The sequence below is a fragment of the Spinacia oleracea genome, chromosome 4 (assembly GCF_020520425.1).
Source record: "Spinacia oleracea cultivar Varoflay chromosome 4, BTI_SOV_V1, whole genome shotgun sequence".
Classification (NCBI taxonomy): domain Eukaryota; kingdom Viridiplantae; phylum Streptophyta; class Magnoliopsida; order Caryophyllales; family Amaranthaceae; genus Spinacia; species Spinacia oleracea.
The window spans coordinates 21,214,549-21,236,620 of NC_079490.1; the positions used below are offsets into that span (position 1 = coordinate 21,214,549).

General features: G+C 35.7%; 1 protein-coding gene across 5 annotated transcripts; it reads left to right on the top strand.

The window, feature by feature from the left end:
• Nucleotides 1-262: 262 nt before the first annotated feature.
• On the top strand, nt 263-20,513 carry LOC110790688 (protein ALWAYS EARLY 2). 5 transcript variants are annotated; one of them, XM_021995461.2, is made up of 19 exons: nt 263-471; nt 976-1,068; nt 2,469-2,567; nt 2,893-2,955; nt 4,780-4,857; nt 5,315-5,483; nt 5,610-5,848; nt 5,944-6,289; nt 9,493-9,567; nt 10,852-10,982; nt 11,068-11,121; nt 12,431-12,733; nt 12,833-13,011; nt 13,097-13,379; nt 14,365-14,565; nt 16,165-16,326; nt 17,247-17,444; nt 19,012-19,284; nt 20,105-20,513. In XM_021995461.2, the coding sequence occupies exons 2-19, from the start codon at nt 976-978 to the stop codon at nt 20,267-20,269; spliced, it is 3,111 nt and encodes a 1,036-aa protein (XP_021851153.2). In that variant the 5' UTR covers nt 263-471; the 3' UTR covers nt 20,270-20,513. The 5 variants fall into 5 exon arrangements, with proteins under 5 accessions (XP_021851153.2, XP_021851156.2, XP_021851155.2 ...); XM_021995463.2 differs by having other exon boundaries at nt 268-471; nt 973-1,068; nt 5,968-6,289; XM_021995462.2 differs by having other exon boundaries at nt 268-471; nt 973-1,068; nt 5,610-5,845.
• The last annotated feature ends 1,559 nt before the right edge of the window (nt 20,514-22,072 follow it).

Genomic DNA, 22,072 nt, shown 5'->3' on the forward strand with positions numbered 1-22,072 from the left:
TCATTATAGCTTTGTAAAAGCCAAATAATGCTCCACAAAAAATTCATATGGTAGTTAGAAATATTCTAAATAGATCTAATCTAGTTTGTAATCTAGTTTGTAATATGTTTGCTTATATACAATATATAACAAGCGTAATAGAAATAATGTCGATGAGGACCATGGGGTTGAAATAGCGGCAAGGTCGTAGGTATTTGTTCTGTTTTTCCAAAAAAAAAAAGGTTCCTCATATAAGAATTGTCAAAACAAAGCAAGCTAATTTAAACAAAAAAAAAGGGAAAAAATCCCATGACATTTAAGTTTTTCGCGGCAACGGCCCCCATCTTTCACTCTCTTCTCTTTTTTTGAGTCTTCGTCGTCTTCCTCTTTCTCTCTCCTCCGCCGTTTTCTCTCTCCTCCTTCACTCTTACGCTTCCTCCACAATCTTCAAACCCCAATTTTGGTTTCTTCAATTCAATAATTTGAATTAAGGTAATGTAACTGCTTGTCTAATTCAATGGCGCTTCTTCCTTTTGATCTCTCCAGCTTTTTCTAGGGTTTTACATTGTTGATTTTCTCACTTTAAATTTTCCCCCTTTTTTGAAATTTGTTTTGTTTTTTTCCTTTTATTTTCTTTAAGATTCCCCGAGTTTGAATTTACGTTTGTTTTCGATTTTCTTTTCTCACTGGAAGCTTGAATTTGTTGATTATGTTCTCCTCATTTTGGATAAACCAGAATTTGGTTTTATGAATTTATATTAAAGTCCGCATTTTGTAATTTTGGAGCTTTTTATTTTTTATTTTTTTTATTGTACTTTGAAGGTTCTTGAATTTTATTTTGTATTTATTTTTCTGAAAACTGGATCTTGATAATTCAAATTCTGGGCTTATTATCTTTGCTATTATTATTAGGCATTTTAGTATTTATTTTAATTTTTTTTTTGTTGATCTTTAAAATTTCGAGCTATCCGATTAATTGTTTTTTTTGTATAGAAGATGGCGCCAGCAAAGAAGTTGAAAAGTGTAAATCGAGGAATCACTTCTGCTAGTGATTCATCTCCAAGCAAAGATGATAAATCCAAGCAAAAGGTGCGATTTTTATTTCTTTTAATTTTGATTATTTACGACACAAGTTTGATATTTAGTGAGTTGTTTACTTGTTTTTATTCTTGTTGTTAGTTTACCTCTTGTGCTGCAAATGGAGTTTTATTTTTGATCTTTGAATATTTTTTAGTCGAATAGTCTATTATGACTGTTGCGAATAATGGGAAATTGAAAATCAATAACCGTTATTTGTGAATAGTGCAAATAACATGGTATTTTCGTAATTAAATAGCTAAAAAAGGAAAAAAAGAGACGGAAAGGAAAAAAAGAATGACTAGGAAGAATTAAATGAATACAATTTGAGCTTAAATGAATAAATTTTGAGCTTAATGAATATATTTTGAGCTTAAATGAATAGAATTGGAGCTTAACTGAATAAAAGCGGGTCATAAATGAATAATTTGGTCTCACTTAAAAGTCAATTTATTTACGGTTATGCAATGTGATTTGTACTATTAAAAAATAACGGTTATTGATTTGGAAGCCCCCGTCTGATAATGGTTTAGGATTTGATTATAGTTTGCAGGTCGGGTTCTAAGGTTCATTATCATGATTTGGTTATCTGAGAAATGTATGATCCTAGTTTTCCATTGTGTATTTCATTATCATGATCACGGTCATTCTGCATAGTTACAATTTCACAAGTGCTGTGTTTTGCTTCTGATTTTCTGGTGTTTGATGCATCCCCATAAGGTGTTGTCTCATACGTTGAGGTACATACTAGGGTATAATAGTTACAATAGCCATGTAATTTGTAATTTGACAAGTAAACTCTTTACAAAATTACATGCAAGCTCATTATTGTTACCACCATTCAACTATCAAATGATCATTTTACTTGTTCACAGCTTTTAGTTTGGTCTTTCGCAACCTAGATAAGTGTTTGTGTTCTGTAGTGGTTGGACGTACAACTGGCATGTAAAACGAGGCATCAACAGTTCTTTCTGATTTGCTGATTCTATCAGTCTATAGCACTGAAGTTTATTGTATGGCATGCTAATTTGATCTGCTGGTTTTTCATTTCTGTTTGTGTTTAGAGCATAGAATGCTAGTGAGGAAGTGATGTCCTTTTATACCTGTTTTTATGAGATAAAGCTGCTGTACTGCCCTTGTTTTCTTACCAAGAGCCGAGGATTCTGAAATCTTATGTCTATCAATATGAAGTACTTTTTTCTCTTGGCTTTTGATATGGTCACTGGTTGTCCTTTTTTTTTCTTTTAATTTTTTTAATCACCGAATAGCAATCTAAGGGATTGTTTGCAGATCTTGTAATTTGTGTTTCTTATTGAAGTTCTTATTTCTGGATTTGCATACGCCTATTGGTATGAATTTGAATTGGAAAATTTAAGAGGTTTGACTTGGCAATTTCTTACCTTCTTCATTAGAAACGGAAGTTATCTGATATGCTCGGACCTCAATGGAGTAGACACGAGATTGAACGCTTTTATGATGCTTATAGGAAGCATGGCCAAGACTGGAAGAAGGTAAGATACTTTTTGAAGGAACCAGAAGTCCAGAACTATACTTTTAGATTGTTATTTGGTACCTTCTTGTAGACTTGTTGGGATGCATCCATAACCAATGTTGTGCATACATCCATATCGGGCTCTTAGGCTAATTATTTGTTATAAATTTACCAAATAAAAAAGCTACATCTATCTGCCCCCTTTTGGTTATTTGGAGTTGCTGTTTCCAGAGTTGTGATATTGGATGATCTCCTCCCTCCCTCATCCTCCACCCCAGTAACTCTTATGTACCACACCTTTTTTTCTTAATACTCATTTCTTTGTTGCTCCTGGTGAGTTTCAGGTTGCTGTTGTTGTGCGCTCTAGATCTACAGAAATGGTTGAAGCACTTTACAATATGAATCGAGTAAGAAGCATGCTTAAATCTTTGAATGTCGAACCTAGTGTTAGTGATGAATAAGTTTGTTGCATTACTCAACTGATATGCAATTTTCAATTTTTTTCCCCTTCGAACATAGTCATAAAATAGTTCACTTGTTACCCCCCCCAAAAAAAAGAAAGAAGATACATGATTTGGTTGGTGAATAGTTTGCTCTGTTATGCTGTCCACCTCTTCTGATAGACTGCTGAGAATTGGAATGATTGATCTCTTTGAAGATGGAGTGTGTGCTGTTTGATCATTTGTTCATAACATCTACGACGCCCTAGTTTATACTGTTGCAACTTTGCAAGAGTAACTTCAGGGGAGAGAAATGTGTAAATACAATAAGGAAACATAGTGTTTTCAATTCATTCTTTTTATAAGATCTGACAATTTATGTCTTATTTGCTGTGAAGGAAAATAAATGGAGAAAGTGGCTGTCTCTTGGGATAAAGAGCTAGCAACATGCAAAATCAATGCTTATACTGATAAATAATTATTATAGTGAATGATATAGCATTTTATAGCATGTGATAAGTCATAAGGGAGGAAACGATGCACCTTAGGTTTCTCTTACTTGGGATTAAGTCATGGCTAAAGCACATACTTACCTAGTGAAGTGGTAGAACTTTGAGATTTTTTTGTATGCCTTAGGTCAAATTGAAGTTTGGAACACAGTCAAACCATCAACAGAAAATCCATGCTAGCTAGCATTTGAAAGTTAGGAATGGTTTAACATTTTGAGAACTCACTCACAGCAACTAATTATTTTCGATATTGTCTAATATTGTTATATCGTTTGTGTTACTGTACACAAAGCTCCTTGAGTTTTTCAAATTTGAGTTAACCTATACGAACTACTTCCTCTGGGTTTGTTTTTATTTGACACATGTCCTTTTTGGGATGTTTTGTTTAGTTGACACGTTTCTCTTTTTGGAATGTTTTGTAAGATGCGATTCCAATTCTACCCTTATTCACCCCACATTACTTTATGGAAGTGGGTACTTTGGGTAGGTATAAGTTAGAGCATTGTTTTCTTTAGACTTTCTCTTTCACCGCTCCTTAATTCTTGTGCCAAAATGAAGTGTGTCATATAAATTAAAACGGAGGAAATATGTGTTTGTCAATCCATTTAGAGGTTCTTTTGGGGTGTGATTTTTGTTTGTGTGCATTTAAAAACGAGTTTCTTACTTTTGCAACGTTGATAATATGGGTTGGAGATGAAAATATGTTCCAGCTGTGAAAGCCGTGCTACATGGACTTGGTTGCAATTCCTGTCGTATCTCTATATGTCCTAGGGTCAGAATTTGTCATTTTCCATGAATTTGGATTTTTTCCCGTAATAGAAGATCATGTTCATGTTAATGTCCATGAATTTGGATTTTTTTCCGTAAAGCATACATGTTCATGTTAATGCCTAAGTCTTGAATATCAATCCTGGGTGTTGTTAGTTCATATGAAATGGATGGCAAGGCATATGAGTTTAAAGCTGAATACTTGATGAATGTTAGTGGACAAATATGTTTATGGGGTTGATGTAGTGGAGTGCTTTTTTTTTCTTTTTTTCTGGTTATCTATTTAGACTGTTAAAGTAGTGAAAAGAAAATATCTGCAGGCAATAGTTACACAAGCAGGAAAGAGACATAATTATGAAGAATGAATTGTTACTCTTGGCTTTTGCTTTCATTTAAATATTTCTCTGATTCTCTGGGCCCCGCTTGCTTTAATTCTTTAGATTCATGTTGTTGTAGACACACTTTGATTGTTGGAATGTTTACTTATGAAATTCTGCGTGCTCTTGTTCTTTAGGCATACTTGTCTCTTCCAGAGGGCACAGCTTCTGTGGTCGGACTCATAGCTATGATGACTGATCATTATAATGTTCAGGTAAGATCTTATCTTTTGATTACTCTGTGAATTTTTTTCACCCAGCTTTAACCGAATCCTATTCCAAGGTCATGGAATATTAGGAAAGTCTCATCTCTTTATTTACCTGAACGATGACTATTTATCTGCATTGAGATGTGTGGTGTGTATATCTTCCAGACAGAAGTATCAAATTTAGTTACTGAAAATTTAATTATGCTTGGGGAAATCAGTGGAGGGGATGTATCTCTTATTTTTTTATGTGACCAGTCAAGTTGTTTGACTAGCTTCATACTCATATTTGTCTGAATAGACGTGTAGTTTTGATATTTTCTCATTTTAGATAATATTATCTCCTGTTGTCTGTTGTTTATGTAATTGATTTATTGTGGTTATGATACGCGTTTATAAGTATTTTTTTCCTTTGGTACTATGCAGTCTTTCATGTGTGATCATTATGTTTATTTCATATTGGCAGGAAGGAAGTGGCAGTGAAAAAGAGAGTGAGGTGCCCGAGGTAATGGTTCGAAAGATTCAGAAAAATCCTAAAGCAAAGGGTCTTCTGGGCTCTTCCAGAGATGATTCTAAGCGTCAGTCTGTTGGCTCAATTGATGGATGCCTATCGTTATTAAAAAATCGCGGTGATGGTAATTGTCCTCTTGCAATAATCTCTTTCTGATGTGACATATTTTTGAGGTTTTGATTGGGTTTTATAGGTTTACATTATAGCCAAGTATCATTGAGCTTCATGATGATCTTACTCAAACCTTCAGGTATCCAGCTTCACTTTCCTGTAAGAAAAAGGACACCACGTGTACCTGTTTCATGCTTAGACATTCATCCAAATAAGAAGTCTCGAGTATCAGCGAGGAATGCAGATGACAGTGGGGTTCCACATAGAGATTTGAGGTTGAAAGAAGCATGGTGCAACCCGAACTCCCCTCATGGTTCACAAATAACAGACAGAAAAAATGAACATTTAAGGACTCAAGTATCAGCTAGAGAAGAGGTGGTAAGTTGTTGGCCAATGGATTTAGAGGTTTCTAAACATACCTTTCCGGTTCTTGCTTGATATGTGATGATGTTTGTTTTATTTTCGCGTCCTAGATCTCACAATTTCCTGTGCTGAAGGCCAGGAATGGTGGATTTGCAGCAGATGAAGAACCTAAGGAAGGTAGTTTGGGCTACAATGGGACCAAAAATGATAACTGGGCCAGGGATATGGATACAGGTAAATCAGCTCTAATTGAATATAAGAAAGGGAAGAAAGGAAAGAAAGGAAAAAAAGAGGAAGTTCAGAACTCCGAAGCTACACTGTTTGATAATATTAGAGAAGCTTACAACTATGCTGACAAAGGGCCAAGAAGAAATGGTTCTGATGGGAAAAGTGTCAAAGTTTGCAGATCAAGTTTTGAGGGCCAAAGGAAGAGAAGCAAGCAACTGACATGTGAAGGTAAATATGCTCTTGAATTTCTTGGTTTATATTTCTCCCTTTGTTTTCCTTCTTTTAAGCTCGGATAGAGAACACAATGCTTCTTTTGATTAGTGGGGATGCAGAAATTTTTGTTAATGTAAAAAGTAGAAATGACAGAGGAAGGACCAGCTACACTCCAGTAATTGAGAAAGCAAAAGGAACTGTGTTCAAGTCTGCAATCTGTAATCTTAAAAAAGATATTCTACACCTCTACGTAAAACCCCTTGGTCATTGAACATGAGCTCAGAGAGATGCTAACTTTGTGCCCGAAACAAACTCTGCTTAACATTGATTGTAAAATGTCCTATCTTTTCTCTCAAGCCTTATAACAGTTATAAGATGTGATATCCAACATATTTTAACCATAAAAGTACCTTACACCCCTTGTTCCTACTCAAGCTAGTATAAGGTATTTACATTTTCCTAAAAATGGTGGCTGAAACATCAAGTACCCACCAGACCTCAGTTGCGCTAAAAAGTTGGTTTTCTATCTAATGGTCTCCAAATATGCAACCTAAGTCGACATATATGTCAAGAGCAACGTGTGCTCTATTATTTTCTCCATGCTGACTGATGAATATGGTTGACTTATTTTTATATGTTTTAAAGTGCAATAATGAGCTTGTTTATTAATTAGCATAATTGGTAACAGTTGGAGATAATCTAGTTGAGATTGCTTTTACTTGGTAAATTGGATACACATATTGAGTCTGCAGTCTGCGCCGGGATCTATACCTTAGAAAGTAGAATAGCCAATATGCGAGCACCCTTTAGCGTCTCTTTCTCCCACCTCTGCTCTGTTGGCAGGTGATGTGAGACCAGCTTTGTTTTTGTTGCTGTCCCTTCCAGTAAGTGTGGTATATACCCTGTTTCCGCCCCCATGCTGTTGTAATTGAATTGATGGACTTTTTATGTTTGTTTCAAATTGCAATGTTGAGCTTCTTAGTGCCCTTCATAAAAATTAGCATAATCTGAAACAGTCGGTGGTAATCTGGTTGAAATTGCTTTTACTTGGTATTTAGGGTAGTCGTATTGAGTCTATAATTTTGTAGTAGGATAGAAACATAGCAAATAGCAGGCATCTTTTCTTAGTTTTAAAAAGCGTGCCTTGGGTGCGCCTAGGCTACAGGTTCAGGTCCTGGAGCCCAGCCATGACAGGCTAGGCACCCTCCAAAAGGCGCGTGCCTTTGCGCCCTTTTCTCAGGCTCAAAGGCGCAGCCTCCAATTATTGACAAGTAATAATATTTTTTTATAAAAAAGCCAAAACCACTTGACTTTAATGGTTCCCTAACAGTTAGGATTTACTATATTGAAAAGAGGGGGAGAGAAAACCCTAAATTTTTCCATTTTTTCCTTGTCTCTTTCAGCGACAGTCATGCAAATCCTCCTTTATTTTTATTTTGAAGTAAATTGTTTTATGCAAGGAGTGGCACACTTCTTTTGAGAATTTAAATGAATAGCGAGTGACTAAAAAGTTACTTGAACCTTCCTTTGCCCCCTTTTTATTTGGTTTTTACCCTCAAAAAGGCTTTTGATTGTACTGTAATTACTATTTTACCCCTTTGTGACAACAAGTAATATTATTTTGTTTTTTTTTTCTTTTAGAAAATAAGGACCAGAAAAAGTTAACAAATTTGTGCGCCTTGCGCCTAGGCTCCAGGGATTTCTGTGCCTTAGTGCGCCTCACGCCTTTTAAAACTAAGATCTCTTTCTCCTACCTCTGCCCTGTTGCCGGTGGTGTGAGGATATGGACCAACCTCATTTTTTTTCCTTTCCCTTTTGGTAAGAGTGGTATATGCTTAGTAATAAAACATATGCCCCAGGTTTGCCTGAGCAGTAGGCACGACTCAATGCATCAAAACAACCGTCTTAACCAAAATCTAGTCCTTTGGTTCCTCGTATATTTCCCTCTTTGATTTGACAAAGTTTATTTATTAATTGAAGCAGAAGAAAAATAATTTGTAATGTAATAGCAACTTTGAGTTTCATAGTAGAGCATATGTTGTGAAATGATGTATAAGAACTTTAGCAAACTTAATGCCGTTAGTCCATGATGCGTGCAGCTCTGCCTCACTCCAAGTGCCCCTGATTTGAGGAACTTTTGTTACTCAGTGTGTCTTGCGCTTTTACATATATTTGGGTGTATGATACCTGAAGGTAGTATCTTGAGTTCGAACTTAATGCTTATTGGTGCCGAGACTGCAGTAAGTAGTACCTAATACCTGCCAGCATTGCTTGGAATCAGGCTCAAGGCAACATACCTTTGTGTGCTTTCTCAGGTCGTTACGGATAATATGGCCTAAATTAGCAGTCTTTCTGCCTTTTGTACATGCTCATTTATCTGAAACATTAACTGTTTTTGTAAAAAATGGCCTTAAATATACTATCATCCTTTTTGTTCAAAATAATACGACCTCTTCTGAGGAACACTAACATCAAAACTATCGTGTAAAATAGTTCATGGTCACTGCCAATGAACTGTTTAACCAGAACTAGCAAAAGAATTATTACCTCTGATTTTCCTTGCTCTACCCACTTTCCGTTCTGTATATATAGTTTTTTGTTCAACCCACTTCCATTTTATTGCAATTTTGGTGAACACCTTTTACCATCTTACCCCTTACCTAACAGTTTATCCATCTTTTTCTTACACACATGACATCCACTTTCTACCCCCTCTTAATTTAACCACCTTTATTTTTACACCACCTGCTTTTTTCTTACTTGCCTTGGTCTGCAAATCTACAGTAAGTCAGTAAAAGCAAGGGAAAAAACCAGATGGAGTATTTTAAAGAAAAATGATTTAAATCCCAAAACATTTTAAAAGGCTATTTTGTAATTTTATAATTTTAAAACCATGAACCACGCATTTTCAATATGTCCTTTTTTTATGTAAAAATTAGAACTGCAAATATAGGGAAACATTGACGTGGAACATTTCGAAACACCGATCTTTGATTCAAACCTAACCTTTTTACGTTGGCACCCTAAAAGCACTTGGGTTTTCTTTCTTTCTTGTATGCTGTATTGCTGTATTACATACTAGGTATAACGTAAGTTATGTGAAAGTTATTGTCGATTTTGTGGTGGTATGTTTGTGTAAGTGTGCTCAGACTTTTAACTGCATTTCTATGAAATTGTAGTAGCTTTGTTTTCCTTAATGCGGTTCTGTTGTTTGACAGATGAACTTGCAGCTTGTGATGCGCTGCAGACTTTAGCTGAAATGTCCTCAATGATGGATCTTGCTGCAGTACCTGGTAGAATTACTTTTCCCTTTTCTGTTGAATCCTGATATTATGATTTGTGTACTCAGATGCAGCGCTGTCCTCTTCCTATTTCTTCCATCTCATCAATACTTTAGCACTGTTTCTGGAATATTGTCGTAGGTTTTCTCATTTCCTGCTACTTCATACTAGGACTGGTGCTGTCATTTGTATTTTTTCCAAGGCTTTCTGTTTTTTTAAACTCTGTAACTGTAGATTACATTTGGTTGGCGTATCTTATTGTATGCGATTTAGATAGCGTTATCGTATTGTTTTACCTATATTTAATATTTCTTTCTCAAAATCTATATTGAGCCTTGAATTGTGTTTCATCTAAGCAGTTAAGATCATTAACCTTTCTTATTGATCTGTGTCTCCGAGCATTTGTTTTTGTAAAAATGTACTCTGTAGATTTAACCAAATTTGACACATCTACTTTCTACTCCATTATACCAAACAAAATATGTGTTTATTATTGTGCTGTTCTTTATTTATTTATTTAGAGGTTTCTTGTATTATCTTAGTGAATTTTTTATTTAGGGCATGAAAGAAGATATAAGCTGTTAGTCAATGATCTTTTTGTAGTTCTCGTTAGTACTTAGAATCTGAACTTCTAAACTTTTTCACAACATCGATTATAGCCTTTATAGGGCATCGATTATAGCCTTTTTATAAGCTGTGAATGATATTTTTATTTTTTCATATGTGGGTCTTTATAAAGGCTTAGAAGGTTAAACCTCATAAAAAACGTAACTGAAAGTGATAAAAATTTTGACCAACAATATCTTTCATATGCTATTAGTAAAAATTATAAAAGTTTGAAAATATACATTGAGACTAAGGCCCTGCCTTGTAACTACGTAAAAAATATGGTCAAAGTTAGTTTGGAGTATATGAATTGTGCAAAAGTCTAGTTGTTGCGATTATAAAAGAAAAGTGTTTGTATTGTAATATCAAAATCAAAGATTTCCAATTGGTCGATTCATGTCATGACAGTGGTTGTGAATTTGTAATGTCTCCAAGATGGCAATTCCATTGCTTTGTCAACGTTGCTGTCATGGCTGTACTCTTTCCTTTCTGGTTTAGGCCATTGTTCACTGAGTGCCTCTTTGGTATTTTTGGTGATATGTAGTTTATAAAATTTATATGCAAGAAAACTCTTCCAGTTTATAGAGCATGGGTGTTTACTTTCTGACAAACTTGTTGATATTTTTTAAAGCTCTGTAAGGCTGTACATGGGGCTTTATCACTGATCAGATTTTACCACCGTCTCTGCAGTTGAGGATGCTAGAGAGTCCATAATTGGTCGTGACACTATAGTCAATAGTGTTGTTCGTCCTGATGTTGAATTTAGTGACGAGAAGGCCAATGGGGAGTCCAAGAAGAAACGAGTGTCCCAAGCTTTAAAGGTAATGACCTGGCTGCTTTTTTCCCCTTTTTCTTTCTGTTCTTCTAATTGGCTTTTGAACCTTAAATATCTCGGTTGACTCACAGGTTCCGAAGGCTGAATTTCCAGATGATTATTCTAAAAAGGCCACAAAAGATGAGGTAGGAAATTTATTATTTTTAAATTATGTTATCATAGTGACATTTTTTGGCACTTGTGTGAATTCCTTGATTCCTCTGTGATGTTAGAAATATATGTGGTTTTCTCACCTAGTTAGTTTAGTTTGATCTGTGTCTTTGTTCTGTATGCCTGTATTCCCACTTTGACTTCAGCATAATGAAAACATCTCCCTCACCTGTAGTTATTTTAAGTTGATTTGGTTTTATCTTATAATTTTATCATGTTATCTTAGTATTATACTGTGATCAGGAAGAGCAGACCTGTAGTTATTTTAAGTTGATTTGGTTTTATCTTATAATTTTATCATGTTAACTTAGTATTATACTGTGATCAGGAAGAGCAGAGGTAAGCTGGCATACCTTGACTTCAGACAACAATCCTTTTCTTTTCATCTCCTCGTATTACATATTTATTAGATGTGCTCCCTTCAGTTGGCACTACATTGTTGTCAAGGGGACGTGACCATGATTAGACTGCGTAGGTCATGTATTTTTCAGCTTCACTGTTGGCAGTCTTCCAGTGCACGATTCATAGGATATTGTATCTCTTGAACCTGCTGGTAAACAATTAATATGGGCACTAAGCAAGGTAGAAATAATCAGCGTGGAGTGAAATACATAGGTTTCTAAATCTTCTTGATACTTTGGAGAATTCGTATTGGGTATTCTTCTTGTCTTCTAGTTTCCTTCTGTCCAACAGTTGGGGTGTGCATTTCTGCAGTTACTTATCTCTGGGCTATGATTTTAAAGAATCAGAAGATGACTTGAGCAGTCGACCTATAGTTGTTAAATCAGCACGAGCTCTGTCCTGGTTATCAATAGGCTTCCTACCTTAACCACACCACACTGACTACTATATAGTGATACACTGATATGAATTAAGGTGAAAAGCTATATCGGGACAAAATATGTTGCTTCAGCATTAACTTTTTTACTCAGGAAAAAGAAATAGGGATCATGTCTTTCAATTTCTTCTGATGGCGTTTTTCAGTTGGTCATTGCAAACTCCAAGTAGCATAAATTCTGTAAAATGGATTTCGTATTTATTGACTATTTGACTTTGTATTGGTTTTTCGACTTAAGTCTGTTCTCAATGATTCTTGACCTGTTTGTTCAGATGGATTGCCTTTTCCTTATTGGTATTGAAATTTGCTACTTGGTGAGGCATGCTTTTAAGAAATTTACCCCAGGAATAGGGGTTATCTGTGATATTTTCTGTAGCATGTTTATACTTATTTCTAATGAATTGTTTTACCTTAAATTTTCTAACTGCTAATTTCTTGTTTTATAGAGCATGGCTGAGGAGGTGAAGTCTGGAGATAGTACTGGACATATATCTGTCTTTTCCAAAAAATGTACATCATTGCTTAGGGCTCCAGACGTGTCTTCTAGCAATGACTCACATGCAGGAGATACGGAAGTTGCAGTATCTAGTGGACAAGTTCACTGCGATAGCCAGGTTGTTAACCCTTCTAGAAGGAAACGTAGGCGCAAGCAAGACAGAACAGTCCTTCAAAAGGACAGAAATTATGATCCCAGTGGTTGTTCTAGTGATCGATCATCTGTACCCCAAGATAGCTTGCAGGATGTGAAGGTCAGTTTACTCATTTCTGACAATAGCTTCTCAGGATTCTTGTGTCTTCTCACTTATAAAGCATATGCTTATTCTCTATTTGTACAACTTAAATTGCAGGGAAGACTTTTGCATTGTCTCTCCTGGCATGAAGTACGCAGATGGTGTGTGTATGAGTGGTTTTACAGTGCCATTGACTATCCTTGGTTTGCTAAGAGGGAGTTTGTGGAGTACCTTGATCATGTTGGACTGGGACATATTCCAAGACTTACTCGTTTTGAATTGGGCGTTATTAGAAAGTACAAAGCTTTCTTTATCTTAATTGTGATTTTTTTTTTAATCTTTTTTGGTTGTAAAGTTTGACTGAAACATGTTTGATTGCAGTTCTCTTGGTAAACCTCGGAGATTCTCTGCGCGTTTTCTACGGGAAGAGAGGAAGAAACTCCAGCAATATCGTGAATCTGTTAGGACTCAATATGCTAACCTTCGAGCTGGGCATGGAGAAGGACTTCCGACAGACTTAGCTTGTCCACTATACGTTGGACAAAAAGTAGTTGCTATTCATCCAAAAACAAGAGAATGTCATAATGGCAGTGTCTTGACAGTTGATCGTGACAACTGCATGGTCCAGTTTCATCATCCAGATCTCGGGGTTGAACTCGTCATGGTATTTTGGTTTTCACTGGCAGTTTTTCTTGCTTGCTGATATGTCTTGATGTCTCTAGCTCAAGTTGTTAATGCCTAATAAGGTCATACTTTAGGAACATTGTCATGGGGAAATCAGACCTACAGATTAATGCACTGGAGATATGAATGCGTTATGCTGTCATCTAAACACTATAATCTTGCAATTTGCTTTTAAAGAGGGATGTAAAGCGGTACTTTGTAATTGCAAGGTTTCTTACTAGGAGGGGAAATGGTAACTGTCAGGGAGAAGAACTGAAATTAAAATGAAAAAAGAAAATTGATTTTTCTCCTATGCCAAGCTTTTGTTACTTTTATGAGTATGCTCCTTAGTGGGGGGTTTAGTTTGGGTAAAGAAAAAAAATGCTGGATTGGCAACAACCCTTCTGGTGCCTCTGCTCCTGGTTGAAACTAGAAATAAACCATCCTGAAGAGGGGATGATGGTCTTGAAACAAGTTTTTTGTAGTTATCTCACGATGTTGTGATTAGAAGCTTCTGTGCATAATGAAAAATTAGTCATATTTTTCTAAATAAAATTGGGACTTACTATGTTCGGCCAAGTGAAGTCATGGCTAGTCTGTCAATACGACGCCCTTACTAATTTTGACTATTTAAAAAATTAATAGGACATTCTTCCTGAAGCTCCAAAGATGATACTGTTTCTATTTAGGTCATTCCAGAAAGAATGTCTGTTACCTGTAATAGTGACAGTACATTTGTGAATATTCCTTACTACTCTTAAGTCTTAACCCTTTATTTAAGTGACTATTTCAAAGAATAACTTGTTTTCAGAAATTGAATTTCTTACTATTCAGCTTTAATACTTCTATGTAAAGGACATTTTTTCAGTGATGGAGAGAGTATTATATTGAAAGACCTTGGATAATATACATGCCATGAATGGTTTTGCACCTGCTTCATATCTTGTGCAGGGTAGTAATTTCCATTTTTTTAATTACCGTGACAGGATATTGATTGCATGCCTTTGAACCTGTTGGAGAACATGCCGGAAGATTTGAAGAGGCGGAATATGCTATTTGATTACCGGTACGTACAAGTTCCAAAAATCAAGGGAGCAATTATTTCCGGTCTAGAAGATCACAATAAGAATTCTGGTCATCATATAAGAGTCCCTTCATTCAGCCCATCAATTGCAGCCGATATGAAGGTAATTTTGCAACTCTTCTGCTCTTTTAAGAAAAATATCACCGTTTGGTCTCTTGATTGAGTTTCATTTGTTTGTAAAGAGACACAATTAATGGCTCTACAAGGAAATTTAGGAGATGTAAAAGAAAAATGATTGTGGGTTGTCTTTCTTACACTAATGTTTTTTAGTTTGGTCTAGGCTAGAGGTGATAATAAGACGAGTTAGTTTGAGCTTGGGGTAGTGGTGCTTTATGCACAATTCATTGTCGCTCAGATCTTCGGGCTTAACTTGGCTTGTATCTTATTAAATTAAGGGGAGGGATTGATCAAATGGTTTAATGGCACTGTAATATTGGATCTTTGGATTCATAGAGCATTAGTGGCTTTAGTGCATATGAATAATGCAAGGAAATAGAGTTTTGCTAGATGTTTTTGGCAAATAGTTGAGATTATGAAGAAAGGGGCTTTTCAGATCTAGGTTTGACTCGTGTAGTTAAATGTAGGAGGTTATCTTATGTAAAACCATTTTGCGAAGGATTCTTGACTTGTGTTCCTAGACAAGCTAATCCCATACTTGTATGTTAAATCACTCTGTCACTTCTGTTAGATCATTTAATTAACATGTCAGTTGTTATTATAATTGTTAACTATATGCTGTTTCGATACTGTTGAATTCACATATAACAAGTTAGCTAATATAGATTCTTACAAATGACAAAGTATAAGATAAGATTGTTAAAAGTATGTTCTCAAGTATAATGCGAACTTTATATTCCAAAACTCTTAAATTTCCGTAATGTAGGGGAATAGAGCACCGTGAAGCGTCACCTAACACCAATACCGTGTTTGCAATACCACACTTTACTTTGTGACCACAATGTGATATTTTTTTTCCTATGGTTTGATATAGTAGGTGGTGTTTTCCACTGATCTTGATTCGTGGGAGACGATATATTTGTGGGGCATTTCCGAAATGAAGGGGAATAGATCACTGTGAAGCGTCACCTAACTCCGATACTGTGTTTGCAATACCACACTTTTTTTTTCCTATGGTTTGATATAGTAGGGTGAACGGAGGGTCGGGAAGTGGGGTTGGTTTGGTCTTCAGTAGTTGGTGACAGAATCATGGCGGTGGTTCTTAAAGATATATTTACACTCAAGGGTGATTGGATGCCCCCATTAATAGATGGAGTTTGGTTATCTTTTATTTATTTGAGAGTATGGAACTATGGATATGATATCCCATTTGCCTAGTTCCATGGAGAAATAAAATATTGGCTAATAGAGTTAATATTCTATTATGTTAATGGAGACCAACAATGGGGTTATTTTTTGAGGAACTATTTAATTCGTATCACTTATTATGAACAAATGATAATTGCATTAAAGATTTTGAAACAATTCGGAACAATTATTTTGTAGTCAGTGGTCTAAGGGTGTGCGAGTTTTATTCCCCAACCTTGCCTTGGGCAGGACCCTTATTGAAGGCATTGGGTTCAATACGCACCAATGGAGGTGAAAATAGAGATGATGAAAGCAGGAGGGTTATTGACACTCTCTACAGCCTAAAGTGGTAATTTGGACTTATATCCTGAATTGTTGGGAAATTGTACTTTTGCAGGTTAAGCCAGCATGTCTGAGTTCATGTGCTAAGGTATTAGGCAATGGAAGTTTCAAGACAACTTCAGCAGCCCAAAATAAATCTTGCAATATGGCTCAACTGCACCGGCAGGAAGGTCATATGAGAGATTTTCCGGGGTTGACTGGGGGTATAGATAGAAAGGTATGCTTTCTACTGAATTCCTCATTGCATGAAATTAGTGGTCTAGTGGATATTTCACTAACTCAAGCTAATTGTTAGAAGTTTATAAGAGGATATAACTGTTCAGGCCCTCAGGCTCTTGATCATGTTGCCTTTTTGTTTAGAGAAGATTCATATGCAGATAGACCATCAAATCAAAATTTCCAATGAACTATAGTAATGGACACTGTTACCTACTGGTTCCCCCCGCAAATTGCATATTGGGAACACGTGTATTGGAACGGAACAGCTTTTCGGCTAATTTAACATAATTAAGTAGTGAATTGCGCCTGCGTACCCGTTCCGCGTAACACTACCTAATGGATTTGATTCTGAGCTCTAGTTGCTGCTGGATCTTTAGCACTCGATACAAAATATTTTCGAAATAAGTTGAGTTTTTGTTATGCAACAGGATTTTTTTTTGTAGTTTCTTTATTATGGTTCCTTTAGATGTTGAAGTGAATCACATTTTCCTTTCAGTTTTATGCAACATTTATGGTAATTCATATCATGTAAGGTAACACACACACACAGTCACAGTCGCACACTATAGAATTATTCTTTTCTACCCACTTCGAGTCATTTTCTTTTTACCGTTGTACACAGGCAATGTGATTCGAGTCGCTCAACTTTCTTACTGCGACTTTTGAAGCTGTTATCTTTCTCTCATCTTACTATTTGGTTGAATTTACCTTTAGGAATCAAACCGCAGGTGCTTCACATGGAAAACAATATTAAAATAAACAAATAACTATGTTATGGTGTAATTTGGGATTTAGTGATTTCAATCATGGATGTATACGACAGAATGTTCATGATTTTCGGAAATTTTGGTCAACTGCCTGTTTTAAAAATCTCTTTATTTGGACCAAATTAATATGGCTTATTATTTTCTTTTACAGGTATTTGATCAGCAGAGAAGATGTCCAGAAAATTTTCCTTCTTTCCCTCATCCCATAACAGATACAGTTGGTTTAAATGGAACCATGCATTCTTTGAATATTTCTGGGTTCAGTTGTCAAGAAACTGCATCCAATGTAGCTGAAATTGTTGAAGGATCTAGAGATAAGGCGCAAAAAATGGTTAATACAGCTATGAAGGTAAGAAAAGGGCCTGAGATTGGTGAATGACACCTTACCTTTTTTGTGGTTACATTTTTTTCTTAGATTACAGTCTAAGAATAAATGATAAAGATTCCCATTTGATTGTTTCTTTGGATGTTAAGAGAAAGGATTCTGGTAGCTAGTTAGGGATTGAAAGAACCTAAAGGTGCTCTTCTTTCATGGCCCCATAACAATAATCACTGTTGCTTTCTGTGTGATCCAATTTTGTTCTTGTCTAGAGGCATTAGAACAACAAGATAAGATCTAAGGATAATGAGAGAGAATAAGATAAGAAGATACACTTAGATTTATTAGAAATTTACTCATCAAAACTTCTCTTTTTTGTACTTGATTTCTCATACGCTGAACTACACTTGAAGTCAGGATAATGCTTCTGGACTCGAGAGAGAGAGACTTTTGAATTTGTGTACAAATTTATAGTGAAATTTTCCCCGTGTGTTTCTCTTGTGTAATTGCATTGATAGTACTCTTTATTGTTTTAACATTATTTTTCATTACTTGCAATAGGAGAAACATCAATCCGGAATATATCCCATCTTTGTTGGGGTTTAAGCTTGACTAATTGACACAAATAAGAAGTTTTCAGAGAGAACAGGGTGAATTTATTCTTTATTACTCCCCCGTTCTAGAAAGTTGTTTACACTCACTGCATAAAGTTTTAGTTTTAAGTGGTTTTTTATGTTATCAATTGCTATATTACTGAGAAAGTAGATGTGGTAGGAGATTTGGAGTCTGATTGGCGATGGATCTGGTGTAGTGGTGCGAGTTGTAAGGTAGTGGCCTAGTGGGGTATTCCGTACTTTTTTTTATTGAATGAGAGAGTTTGTGGACCTGACTTTTTAGTATTCAGAAGAGAAAGGTCTTAAAATATTGGTGGAGTCGATCTAAACTGGAAGTGTAACCGTATTCTGGGACACATAAAAGGGAAAGTGTGAAGACTATTCTGGGACAGAGGGAATACTTGTTTGATAGAGGAAGAAAACGTACATGAGCATTTGATTGTTTTAGTAACAAAGATATCCTTGTGAAGTGTTCGTTTCAGTAACAAAGAGATTTGTATGAACTCTATGATGTCTTATTCTGAAAGAAGTTTTGTTAGCAGACATGCTGTATTATCTTTGTTTTGTTTTGTTGTTCAAGGTTAATGTGCCTCTGCAACATATTATATATTTCACTTATTGTTGATGTCATAATAGTCAGAGTAATTTTTAATACTCTGATTAGTGGGTATCTTAAACTTTGTAATGCTATCGTTAACTCGTGAGGCTATTTCTAGAAGTTCATATTTTTGTTTTTTACGAGTATTTATGTTCCATGCAATGCCTATGATCCGTGGCACCAAGTAGTTGAGGACCTTAACCTTGACATTTACTACAATTATAGTTCAATATTAGGGTATAATAATTGGATAATAAGGATCCTATAGGGAGGTTGTAGTTAAGCAACCTGACATGAACATGTTAATTATCATTGTGTCAAAGATCAACTTGCATATTGTTATGGTGACTAGCAATTATTCAAATACTTTTGATTACTATTCCAGGCGATGTCTATTATGAAAGAAGGTGAAGATGCATTTGGAAGAATTAGTGAGGCTTTGGATGCCAGAGGAAAAACACGCGCAGCTAATTGCAGAACGCCTATAATAACGTCTTCAATTCGGGGAAGTTTGCCTCATCAGAACCCACTTACTTCCTGCGCTTCAGATCCCCCACTGTCATGTGATGCAGTTACTGTGCAATCAGTTGGTGATTCTGGGTCAGATGATCTTTCTGATCTTATTACATCATGTGTTGCTACTTTGCTAATGATACAGGTATTATTTTAACAATCATGAAAGTGATGTTTTTGTTTAGATCATGATTGTTCTACAATTGGTTGTCTTACCGGGTGTTCTAAATGGAACATCTCTGATTGACTTTTGACTTTTGTCTTACATTAATTTGACTTTTTCGTGATTAGGAAGCATACCTCCAAAGTTGCGCATGGTTCTACTCACCAATTATTTTCATGTCTTGCATGAACTTGTTAGTTGTTACTATCTATCTGGCTCATATTTAACTGTTTTTTTCTTTTCTCCGATGCATCGACATATCTTTTTGTGTGACCGGTTTCCTGGTCTTTTTCTGTACTCTGGCGGAATTCAAGTTGTCTAGATTGTATTGTCTCTTGTATTTGTTAGAAATGTTACCTGCTGCAAATCTGCAATGGGATTGACCAAGGATGACATGCCAGGATATTATGCACTGCTGATTGCACACTTCTGTTGCTCTTCAATTAGCCTCAATGATCTAGCGAAAATCACTGTCAATAAAATATTTGTTCCTATTTGAATACTGGAGAGGCCCCAAGAACGACTGCTATGGCTGCAGCCTGCAGGGGTACTTTTGACTCTCATAAATCTTGACCTAAATCCTTTTATAAAGGATCGATGCTATTATGAATTTCAATCCTTGAAAGGATCACTATCTGGATTTAATTTTGTTAACTAGACATCAATTATTCGGTGTAGTTTTTCCTTTTCCTTTGGCCAAATTCTTTTGCCTTACAATTACGGCATGTTGTAAGTTGATGTATATGATACATTTTTTTCTTTCTTTCTGGTACATCACTGACCATCTTCTATCAACTTGCAGACTTGCACTGAGAGACAATATCCTCCTGCAGAGGTCGCACAGATTTTAGATAACGCCGCCACAAGTTTGCATCCATGCTGCCCTAAAAACCTCTCGATTTACAGGGAGATACAAATGTGCATGGGAAGAATCAAGACCCAGATATTAGCGCTTGTACCAACATAGAGTATATATATTTCTAGTTTATCTTTCTTTGAAGGGGCTTGTACATAAGAGACATGAGTTGTCCTCCATATTTTTTGTAGTTTGCTAACCCTTAGATAGATTATTCATTAGATATTTACCGATTCTTACCACTAGGAATGATAACAGGAAGGAATTTTTAGCCGGAACATATATTTCTCTGTAAAAATTATTTATGGTTGGGTTCCTTCACAGTAATAAAATAACCAGAGTATTTATCATTGCACGGATTATGCGTTTTTGGTAATCTAGGCGGTTCTGTGCAGTAATCGAAGGTGTTCTTTTCAGAATTCACTTTAGTTACTGCTTATGTTTCACAAATACTCCAGGATGGATAACTTATGTATAAGGACGTTATATGCGTATAAAGAAATATGTATGTGAAAAATGAATATATTGCCTTAGTTTATACTCCCTTTGTTTCGAAATAATGGGACAGTTTACCTTTTTACGCTTGCCAATGTAAATGTTTAGACACTAATATCTCTAAATTTGTATTTGTAAAAATTATAAAAGTTGATTTTCCGAAAATACATATCGAGACGAATCAAACAAGACCATACACGACTATATTTTTCCTTACCCATAGATCACAAATAAGAGTCAAATTGAATACATAGTGTCTAAAGTCAAAGTGTCCATATTATTTCGAAACGGAGGTAGTACTCCGCTGATACCCTATTTTTATTACTCAGTTTCTAACTATCTCATTTTGACACCTCACTGTCTCTCTTATATCCCACGTACAACTATCTCTATCTTCTTTCCATTTGTTTCCACATCGATAAGGATCCTCTTAGTCTCTCTCTCCTACAGTCCTACTATACATAAACGTTACCACATGTTCTTCCTCTTAAATTTAACAATTTAGTTTGGCTAAGTTAATTGTGTTTACTTAATTGATTACATTATTAGTGTAATTAATCATGATAACTTAATTGATTACATTATTTGGCAGTTTGGACAAAAAACTTCACCACACATTTCATTTGTATTTTTTTTTGACATAGGCTCAATTTAACATAAATAAAAGAGTTTACAAACTAAACAATTAAACTAAGTTGTTGCAAGGGTAGCCGACTCTTCTCGTGGCGGTCCTTGAATGTTGAAACCTTGTTTACACCACCAACAAGGTGTTATTGTGCCAAGGTCACTCGTGGTTGTGATATCATTATAGGAGATTGGCCAGTAGCACAGTTAACATTAGAAGGTTCCCTAACTAACCTGTAGTACATGGAAAGCAAAGAAAATAGTGGAAGGGAAACAAAGTGACAAAGAATTTGATTAAACCTTGTGATTAACACACAAGCATTTACAGTCACGAGACGTTACTTAGGCAACAAACTATGAAACCCCAAAATTTAGGGAGTAGCGCTCAAATAATAGATTTTGAAAGCATCAATAACAACTCTCGAAGCTAACCTAAACAGTGGATTTACAACATCTAACCTCCAGAACCATTTAACAACCAAAACCCCAATACCCAGACCCTCCCTAAAACCCAAACTCCTTCCCTCACCAAGGTAGATGAACAAAAACACCCACCTCCAAGCTCCCACGGGAGATGACTATCTACTCCTAACACATTCTGCTCCTCCGGCAGATCAAAACCCCACTGCAGAGGAGAGGGGGGCTATTTGTAGATAGTTCATTTTACCTTACTTATCACGGAGTAAAAACTCATGGCAATGTTGTCAAAGTATTTAGTCTATGGTATAAGTTGTAAGCTAGTACTTTATTGATTTTTTTTTTTGTAAATTATATCCCAATTTCACAAAAGTATTA

Bases quoted from the DNA above. Each gene is read 5' to 3' on its own strand.
- LOC110790688 (XM_021995461.2), top strand. From the start codon at position 976: ATGGCGCCAGCAAAGAAGTTGAAAAGTGTAAATCGAGGAATCACTTCT. The intron at 2,568-2,892 runs GTAAGATACTTT...GGTGAGTTTCAG, and splicing joins ATGGCCAAGACTGGAAGAAG to GTTGCTGTTGTTGTGCGCTC. The intron at 9,568-10,851 runs GTAGAATTACTT...CCGTCTCTGCAG, and splicing joins GGATCTTGCTGCAGTACCTG to TTGAGGATGCTAGAGAGTCC.